Source organism: Garra rufa, chromosome 2 (genome assembly GCF_049309525.1).
Source record: "Garra rufa chromosome 2, GarRuf1.0, whole genome shotgun sequence".
Lineage (NCBI taxonomy): Eukaryota > Metazoa > Chordata > Actinopteri > Cypriniformes > Cyprinidae > Garra > Garra rufa.
This window is the reverse complement of record NC_133362.1, coordinates 12,527,976-12,538,151: the sequence shown is the minus strand read 5'-3', so window position 1 is coordinate 12,538,151 and position 10,176 is coordinate 12,527,976. Positions and strand designations below refer to the sequence as shown.

The following is a 10,176-nucleotide window of genomic DNA, read 5'->3' as shown; positions in this document are numbered from 1 at the left end:
GTGAAAATGTTTATACTTTTGACCCTATTTGGAGTAGCTACCCAGAACCCATCCCCCTCCAACCAAGATGGTGGATTTCATGATGTTTACACTATGCATAAGCCAATTACATAGAGGGTTAAAGTTGATACAATGGTAAATTCTTACATGTGTGTGTCATACACTGAACAAACGAAAGGTCAAAGCAGCAAAATATGTATTTAGAATTTCAAAAGAAAGAAAAATTAAAAGCATTTGTTTTATGCATCTTTATATATTTCTTTCTTTTTATATATATCGTGTTTGTGTTTGATGTTGTAAAAAAAAGTGTATAAATCAAAGATTAGTGGAGTTTGTTTTACAAGAAAATACTATTTAAGTCTTTCTGCTTCAGTATCAAAGTATTATTTTTTTATTTTTCAAAAGATAACAAGAAAGAAAGAAAGAGAGTTTGAATGCGTTTATTATATGAATGAGTAGTAAAACAGTCACGCGCTTCAGATCCGCCGCGCATGATGTCTGAATTCCAGACGTGACGCGCGTTCGCGGCTGATCATCAAATCACGTGACGCGCGCACGCACACATTACGGAAGAGCTGCTGCAGTTCACAGCTGATGACAAACTGTTTGTTGTTCTGTGATTTAGAACTGCTTCAGGATTCGGGCGCAATGATACTCTTCTGTTCTACAAGCGAACCTTAAATAGTAAGTTTACTTTTTTAAACGTGTAGGTTAGAAGGTATAGTGCAAAAAGTTCTCGCTTAAACTTCATAGCTTTTTGTGAATTGGGCATCAGATGGGGCGTGAGCTTTAGTTTCATCCTGGAGGAACCGAGAGGTGTGGGCTTCTGCTGCAGTTTAGATGCGACCACGGTATCATCCTATTGGATATTGTGTATTTGTTTGCATTGCATTGTATTATTTAGCAACATTACTACTGAAAAGATTAAGGAAGTAGTATAGGGACCTTTTAAGTCACTTTCGGGGTCTTACAAGAGTGTAAGATTCATATTGGGTCTTTATTAAGTGTTTTCTAAAATACATACACTACCAGTCAAAAGTTTTTGAACAGTAAGATGTTTAATGTTTTTTTTTTTTTTTAAGAATTTTCCTCTGTTCACCAAGCCTGCATTTATTTAATTCAAAGTACAGCAAAAGCAGTAATATTGTGAAATATGTTTGCTATTTTAAAATAACTGCTTTCTATTTAAATATATTTTATGTAATTTATGTAAGGTAATTTTTTCCAGTGATCTAAGCAAAGTTTTTAGTGTCATCACCCTTCAGTGTTCAGTGTCACATGATTCTTCAGAATTCATTCTAATATGCTGATTTTCTGTTCAACATTATCAGTATTTAAAACAGTGGAGTACTTTTTTTTTCAAGATTCTTTGCTGAATAGATCCAAAGATCAGCATTTATCTGAAATAAAAAGCTTTTGTAATATTATACACTATACCATTCAAAAGCTTTGAGTCAGTATCATTTTTTTTACTTTTACTTTTATTTAGCAAGGATGCTTTAAATTGATCAAAAGTGATAAACAAATACATTTATAATGTTACAAAAGATGTCTGTTTCAGATAAATGCTGTTCTTCTGAACTTTCTAGTCATCAAAGAAACCTGAAAAAAATTGCTCCGCTGTTTTCAGCATAATAATAATAATAATAATAATAATAATAATAAATGTTTTTTGAGCAGCAAATCAGAATATTAAAATGATGAAATGAGGATCATGTGACTGGAGTAATGATGCTGAATCTTCAGCTTTGAAATCACTGGAATTAATTACATTTTTAAAATGTATTCAAATAGAAAATATTTCAAAATTGTACTGTTTTTGCTGTACTTTTGGTCAAATAAATGCAGGCTTGGTGAGCCGAAGAGACTTCTTTAAAAAAATATAAAAAAAATCTTACTGTTAAAAAGCTGTTTTTGACTGGTAGTGTATATTTTTGTGTGTAATTACCAATTATTAGGCTATTGTTTAGGACTATTAAATTATGACTACAGATTTTTTGACTAGTTGCATTGAGAGGTTTATGAGACTGATTTAAAATAATTTCCTTTTATGATTTATGCAAAGTGAGAGAAACTTTGTGACCTCTTCTTCTAATAATTGCCTTTGTGTTCAGATAAAATGAAGTGTCTTTTGGTGGCCAACGAGAGCGCAGAGGTTCTGTTCTACTGGACTGACACTGAGTTCGAGCAGCGGATTCAGGAGCAGTATGGCGTTTCCCAGGAGGAAGGAGAACGAGTAAGAAAGATGCTTAAATGAATTCTGTTTAACTTTGAGAAACACAAAACATATATTTAAGATAATTATTATAACATTTTATGTAAAATTTTATATGCATGCATGGAATGTTGAGTGATTATTTTGTGTTTTCAGCCGCCTGCGTTTGAAGACAGCATTAACACACTCTTTGCGCCCATCATCATCTCCTGTAGCACCATGGTGGACCGACTCGGCGACAATTACACCTCCTTCACCACAGAAAACAATCATATCTATGTTCTGCATCAGGTAATCCACAGCAGAATGAAAGAGTCATCTGATCTAACACTAAAACAATCAGCACAGCCTGTTAGTTCTGTTTATTTGATCAAAAATACAGAAAAAGTAATATTATGAAATATTATTGCAATTTAAAATAAGAGTTTTTCTGTTTTAATATACTATAAAATGTAATTTATTTTGGTGACACAAAGCTGAATTTTCATCAGCCATTACACTCTTCAGTGTCACAGTATGGTCCTTCAGTACTATCACTTTTTTATCAACACATCCTTGCTGAATAAAAGTATCCATTTCTTTCAAAGTCACAATTTACTGACCCCAAACTTTAAACAGCAGTGTGTATTGTTATGAAAGATTTCTATTTGAAATAAATGGTGTTCTTTTTAATATTTTATTCATCAAAGAATCCTAAAAAAGATATTAAAAATATTAAGCAGCACAACTGTTTTCAACATTGATAATAAATCAGCAAATTAGATGATTTCTGAAGGATCATGTGACACTGCAAACTGGAGTAATGATGTTGAAAATTCATCTTTGCATTACAGGAATAAATGACATTTTAAAGTATATTAAAATAGAAAACTGTTATTTTAAATTGCAATAATATTTCACAATAGTACTGTTTTTTTTCTGTATTTTTAATCAAATAAATGCAGCTCTGATGAACAGAAATGCTGCTTTAAAAAAAACATTAAACATCTTACTGATCCCAAACTTTTGAACAGCAGTGTATATTTTTTAAGTATATATTTTGTTAAATAAAATGATTCGTTTTTATAAACCTGATATATAAACTATTTAATGAAATGTAACAATATAATTTTATTTATTTTATAGATCCTATTTTTTTAAAGAAATGATCTGTATTTTTCCAGTACTTATGATATAATGTACCTCCCCAACTTTTCAAAATCATTCAATTCAGTCTGCCACTAAAATGACTGCTGCTCTCTGTCATGCAGTTTGATGAATGTCTGTATATTGCTGTGAATGGAGACGGAGATGAGACTGAAGAAGATTTGAAGAGAAAGATCTATGTGATGAAGAGACTCACAGAAATCATGTTTGGCATGGTGACGTTCAGCGGTGCACTCTTGAGGAAAGAGTAAGAACTGCACTTTCAGTACAACATCACCAGATTTTAAACCATACTGTACATTAATTGAACTAGTCTCATTGCATTTCACTTCATACGCCAATAGCCTTTGAACTAAAACTGAGCAAAACTACTTTTTTTAATGGACTTTTTTTGTCAGATTGCGCCCTCAAGATACAGAGCAAAGGAACCGGTTGTGGAAGAAGCTACGAAGCCTCTTGGAAACATACAGCTGTTTACGAGAGAACGACCAAAGCTTTTTAGTGGAGGTGTGTGCAAGTGCTGTTATTATTAGTTGCATGCTAGTTTTAATTTAAGATAATCCCAACCGGGGGGTCGCGACCCACAAGGGGGCCTCAGTGATCCTCCAGGGGGGCCGCGAGATATCTTAAAATTAATGTAAATATTATCCTATAATTGTTTAATTTCATTATTAATGCGCTAAATGAGAATAATAAAAGCACAGCCTCTCTCGTGTTCTGTGATTGATTGCTTCAGACTAGGCGCAGCAAGCCTCATCGCACTGTTAAATACAGACTGAATGGCGGCTCAAAACTTCCAAATGCTGTACGCAAACTAATGTTACATCTCTCGGCTGCATGCATGAAGCAAACCGTCGTAAAGGTAAAAGGTAAAAACGATTAGTGTCATAATAACGAACTTGCGCGTGCCTAATGTCTCGTGTAAATCAGAGTCGTGCATGAGACACGCATAAGTCTGCTATTGATTCACAAACTATGCGCGCTCTCGGGGCTCTGATCCCTATCGTATTTTTGCGTGAAATTACAAACATTTGCCTAGTTGTCCAAATTAATGTGAGTGTTTTATAATAGATGCTCACCCATAGAAGAGGAGAAAGGCTCGGTGTTTATGAGCATCAGGCGCTCTGACAGAGTTCACTGATCCCGTCTTCATCAAACCTTCACATCGATGTGTTTCAACAGATATAGAATGTATTTGCTGTAGTTTGAATTCGTGTATTATTTTTTTAATGGATACAAACAGTAGCTATTCAGTCAGTCAAGTTAAAAGGGATAGGTTTAGTGGTCTTTTGGTATCTCCCTGTTGTAGAGCAGGTTCACTTATTTAAGAAAAAGTACTCTTAAGTTGTAAAGAATGTCTGAAGTAAAATAATTTTAAAAGTTAGAATTGAGCAGAGGTTTTCTTTAAAGATTATAAGGTATATTTGAAGTTTTAATTTAATTTTTATTTGAATTTTGAGGGTTTTTTTATAACATGCAGTAGAAGAATAATTAAGGCAAAACAAATGTTTTGGTTAATAAAAAAGTTTTAAAAATAAATTATATTTTCTTTACTGTGGAAGTACAGTATAAGATGACATGTCAGGCATAGGGGGGCCTTGCAAAATTGGCCGGAGAAGGAGGGGGGCCCCGGAGTAAAAAAGGTTGGGAACCCCTGATCTACAATACATTCTCTGCCTCAATTCAGGCGGTGGAAAGGTTGATCCACCCGACCCTTTGTGAGCAGTGCATTGAGTTTCTGGAGCGTCGACTGGTGCAGCAGATCAACAACAACATGGACAGAGCGGGCGAGGAGGTGCTACACGCTTTCATACTGGTGCACACCAAACTGCTGGCCTTCTACTCCAGGTACAGCATGATGTTTTGACCACAACATCAGAAAGAGACAATTTTGTGCAGCAGAGAAATTTGAAGCAATCTCAGATATCTTACTTTTACTTTTTGTGCAGTCGAAATGCCAGCAGTCTATACCCCTCTGATCTTCTGGCTCTGATCATCCTGGTGCAGGATCTCTATCCCAGCAAAAGTGACCTGGATGACACTTCTGAGGTTTGATATCTCTTACTTATAATTACAGTTTTTTGTTTGTTTGTTTGTTCTTTCATTTAGGCCTTAAATTTTTTCTGTATTTCTTAGGAGTTAGAGAGCAGTTCAGTTCCTGATGTATTCTACACACCTGAGCCCTCTCCTCCTGAACGGGAATCAGGTGACAAAAATACATAAACTTTGTATCTAATAAAATGACATTCAGACCAGTGTTCTTTAAAATACTGAAATGCTCCCTAAGAGCTGCATGTGTGATTATTTTTTATGTTTTTAATAAATAGTTCGACTAAGAGGTGAGAGTCCTCCTGTCTTCCAGTTTGTAGATCCTGACGTTCAGGTGAGCTGTCTGTTTTTCCATCGCTGTTGCCCCAAAAGTAATATAATCTGATTATGTATACCACTGTTTACAAGATTGTAAGTCATTTATCGTCAAACTTTTCGTTCCTCAAAGAATATTGAGAAAAAATATCTTTATTAAGTAACAGACTTTTCTGAAGTAATGATTTCTGATGAAAATGAAAAATATTAAAGATATTATTTTAATTAATGACTTGGAATCTTAAGAAATGGTTTTGCCACTTTTATAAAATAGTGATTTCACATGATAAAAATATAATCTAAAATATCTTCTATAAAATGGATTAAAATTAAGGAAATATTTTAAAAAATATGTTTTAATGTGTTATATAGTATTTACACACACACTTTTATTACCTAATACAATAAACTTGTCTAAATATATGACAAACAATAACAGTATCAAATATAATAGGGTAGCACAACTTTTTCAAATAATAATAAGAAAAAAAAGTTTCTTGATCAGCAAATCAGCATATGAAAATGATTTCTGAAGAATCATGTGACACTGAAGACTGAACTTATGATGCTTAAAATTCAGCTTTATTATCACACAGACACACACACACACACACACACACACATATATATAAATATATATTAGTTTTTTACAGTTTTACTGTGAGTAAAAATTAATATTGCAAAATGTTATTACAATATAAAATAATGGTTTTTGGTAATATACTTTAAAATATAATTTATTCCTGTGATGCAAAGATGAATTTTTATCAGCTGTTACTCCAGTCTTAAGTGTCACATGATCCTTTAGAAAACATTCTAATATGCTGTTTTATTATTAGAATCATCAATGTTGGAAACAGTTGTGCTGCCAAATATTTTTTTCTGTGATTTCTTTTTTACGATTCTTTGAGTAACAAGTTAAAAAGAGCAGCATTTATTCAAAATATAAATCTTTTCTAACAATGCAAATCTTGGTGAATAAAAGTATTAATTCCTTTAAAATAAAGAAAGAATAAGAATTTACTGACTCCAAACTTTTGAACAGTAATGTATATTGTTAGAAAATCTTTCTATTTTAAATAAATGCCGTTCTTTTTAACCTTTTATCAATCAAAGTTCCAAAAAAATATTAAGCAGCTCAAATGTTTCCAGCACTGATAATAAATCAGCATATTAGAATGATTTCTGAAGGATCATGTGACACTAAATACTGGAGCTTTTGAATGGTAGTGTATGATGTAAAATGTGTATTTATAGCAGCGAAGTTTCTCACATGTCTAAGGTCTTATGATTTCAGATGGCTGAGGACAGTCTGCAGACTCTTGAAGTTCCAACCCCTGACCCTTCAGCCCCATCCAGAGTATTCCTGGAAGCCAAAGAGTGTCCCATGGTGCCTCACTCTATGTATTGCCTACCTCTCTGGCCCGGAATAACTCTAGTTCTGCTCACAAAGGTGACTGTCTTTCTGAATGTTATTACTCTGTATATGACCTCTAAAACAAAGAGCACCTTTGTACAGACACTGACACAAGATGTCCTATGGCTCATTTTCAAATCATGCTACATTAATGTATGGAGTTGCCAGCTAATTTTTCTATTTTATTTACACAACAGATTCCCAACAGTAATGTGGCAACATCTGTTTACTACCTTCTGGAAGCCTTTGTTAAGCTGGAGAAGAGGTTATGTGATGGGCATGAAGGGGCCGCGGCCATGCGGGGTCAGCCCTCTGTCCAGGAGCAGCGGAGCAGGCTGGAGAAATGCATCAAAACCTGGGCCAGCATGGACATTCAGGTCAGGAGACAACAGAGTACACACTTTATCAATTCCACAATGTCAAAATCCGCTTTACAATTTACTAGAATTAGGGATGGGATTTAAATTAGAGATTCAATGTTGTCTTGACTCTGTATGTGTTCAGACTTCCCAACTTCAAAATGTGTGGACAGACTTTAAGAACAAGGCGTTCAACAGATCAGGATGTGGATTCACAAGGGAGTAAGTGCCGTTTTCTTTAATAACAAACTGCAAAACTAATTGCTGGCTAAATTCACTCATGTGAGTAGGGCTAGGTAAAAATATAGATTTCTCAATTTTAATCCCAAAAATCCCAGTTCTTAAATCCCAAGAATCGATTAGTCTAGCCTGTTTTCAGTTAATTAACATAACATTGTAGCGCACCTCCCATCCAATAAATCCTAATAAGCTTTGTGCTTTGTCACTTTTGATATGAAACAAAGTTTTAGATGTCAAATTCTGCTCATTTTATTACAGTATTCAAACAATAAATACCATTTTGGCACTGTTTAATGTGGAGTGACAAATCCCTGTAGCGCCTCAGGTCACATGAGCTGATCATCTCCTCTGCTTTAATGCCAGTTTTAGCATGAAATAAACATAAATGGACATCCAACAGTATTTTAAAAGAGAGAGTACAACTTACCGAAATCAGTATCCTGTCTCATGTAATCGCTTAATCAGCGATTTTAATTTTCACATTTACCTCAGAAAAAAACAATTTGGTGAATTAACTTGTTAGTCATCTAGAAAAATTAACTCTAGAGAGGAGCTTTTTGCTAAATAGATGCACCATATTATTATAATTTTTACAGTTCTTTAGTGTTTAGTTTATGATGGCCACCATTTAAATGTTTATATTACTAAAAAACGAATTGGAGTAGAAATATAATTATGTAATTGTGACTTTATTACGGTAAAAACTCCACTGAGTGTGATTTAAGTGTTTGTATGCAAACTGGTTTATTTTAACCTTTAATATTAATGTCGTACCAGTTGTCTGACTCATGACCTACGTATATTTTTACGTATTAGTTGAGAGATTTTTTTTTTTGTTGTTCTTAAGAAAATTGGCGTATACTGTACCTGATATATATCCAAAATAATCAGTTGAATCGAATCGGAAATCAAATCACAAGCAATGTGAATCAGAATTGAATTGTGAAATTTGTGTCAAAACCCAGCCCTACATTTGACCTTGGATAAAGCCATACTTGTATTTGTTGTGTTGCAGGTTGCTGCCCTCTTGTCGAAACATGAAGACTCAGTTGTGTGGTGTGTACAAGCAGTTTTTTGCAGCTGAGTACATGGGCAGCAGTCAGAGATTGGCTCCTCATCTGCAAGAACGAGCCCTGAGCATGGTCCAGTATGTCTGAACAGACACCTCTTTAGTTATGATAGGTATTTATTTTGTTGTGCTTTAGCATGAAATCACTTTTGACCATTTCTTACATTTGTTGCAGAGAGAAGTTGATGGACTGGAAGGATTTTCTGCTGGTGAAAAGCAAAAGAAATATCACAATGGTGTCATATCCTTTTTTTCTACCTTAAGTGTTTTGGTTGCCTGTCCTCACTTTAATCTGTTTGATATGTTGCGTTCACACTTCAATCTTGAATCATTTTTCTGTTGCCATGTAATGGACTTTAACCATGATCTCACATACCTGGAAGAGTTTCCTGGTCTCATCCACTTTATCTATGTGGATCGTACAAATGGTCAAATGATTGCACCCTCCCTTAATGTGACTGATCGCACCATCTCTGAGCTCGGAAAGGGGCCTCTGGCTGACTTCGTAAAAAACAAGGTGATTTTGTGCTTGTATTTGTGCTCACCATGCACTATATTGTTTTAAATCGTAATAGGTTGTTATTTATTGTTATATCAGTGCATGCTGATGAAATTGTAAAATATTCCTTCTCATTCATTTAGTAAAGAAGAGTGGTAACTACATTTTTACTATAATTTATACACTCTCATTATGAATCTGCACAGGTTTGGAGTCTTGTGACAACAGCACAGAGGTACCTGCAAAAGGGTTACGCCACTGTCACGCTCCGGGATGGAGATTATTTCTACTGTTACTTCTTGTGGTTTGAAAATGAAACGGTAAATGGCAGCTTGCGTCGTATTTGTAGTACAATAACTATAATGCTCATAATGAAAGTTACATGGTCAGTGATGATAAGTTTTAAATTTTGTTTTGACAGGGTTACAAACTGGAAGTGATAGATATACCCAGCTCCCCAGATGACGCTGCTCCAGTAGGAATGCTCACCTGTGATTATTACAGGTATGACACAGAAACAAGGAATTCATACAGAAGTCATTTTCAAATTATTATTCGACTAATAATTAACAAATAATTACAAAGCAATAGCAAGTAGCACATTAAGTTTAACGTTACATTTTGAAGTAGAAACACATACTCAAATAATCTTCGTAGCTTTGAAAAATGTTTATTTTTATGGTGCATATGATAGGAACCCTAACACTTATTGTAGACGTACCACACAACACCAGCTGAACTTTCTTTAATTCATGTATTACTTAATGCATTTTATGTCTTCTTTGACGGTGTGATAGGAAACTGCTGCGGTATTACAGCAAAAAACATCAGAATGAAGTGGTGAAGTGTTATGAACTCTTTACTGTG

At 34.3% G+C, this 10,176-nt stretch overlaps 2 protein-coding genes across 2 annotated transcripts in view; both read left to right on the top strand.

The window, feature by feature from the left end:
• Window positions 1-598: 598 nt before the first annotated feature.
• Window positions 599-9,195, top strand: LOC141326161 (BLOC-3 complex member HPS1-like). The gene is made up of 14 exons (XM_073834876.1): window positions 599-684; window positions 2,115-2,236; window positions 2,372-2,506; window positions 3,466-3,608; window positions 3,760-3,868; window positions 5,049-5,209; window positions 5,311-5,410; window positions 5,498-5,567; window positions 5,689-5,744; window positions 7,023-7,178; window positions 7,340-7,519; window positions 7,647-7,723; window positions 8,757-8,888; window positions 8,986-9,195. Exons 2-14 carry the CDS (start codon window positions 2,120-2,122, stop codon window positions 9,071-9,073), a joined length of 1,524 nt encoding a protein of 507 aa, XP_073690977.1. The 5' UTR covers window positions 599-684; window positions 2,115-2,119; the 3' UTR covers window positions 9,074-9,195.
• The window catches only part of LOC141325854 (BLOC-3 complex member HPS1-like), a 1,657-nt gene continuing 572 nt past the window's right edge, over window positions 9,092-10,176 (top strand). Inside the window, exons 1-4 of the mRNA XM_073834583.1 lie at window positions 9,092-9,327; window positions 9,516-9,629; window positions 9,731-9,813; window positions 10,107-10,173. Coding sequence (XP_073690684.1) covers window positions 9,112-9,327; window positions 9,516-9,629; window positions 9,731-9,813; window positions 10,107-10,173 — 480 coding nt within the window. The 5' untranslated portion in view covers window positions 9,092-9,111. The remainder of the gene's footprint in view (window positions 9,328-9,515; window positions 9,630-9,730; window positions 9,814-10,106; window positions 10,174-10,176) is intronic.

Coding starts and splice junctions, on each gene's coding strand:
- LOC141326161 (XM_073834876.1), top strand. CDS start 2,120: ATGAAGTGTCTTTTGGTGGCCAACGAGAGCGCAGAGGTTCTGTTCTAC. Junction 3,609..3,759: donor GGTGCACTCTTGAGGAAAGA/GTAAGAACTGCA, acceptor TTTTTTTGTCAG/ATTGCGCCCTCAAGATACAG. Junction 7,520..7,646: donor GGGCCAGCATGGACATTCAG/GTCAGGAGACAA, acceptor GTATGTGTTCAG/ACTTCCCAACTTCAAAATGT.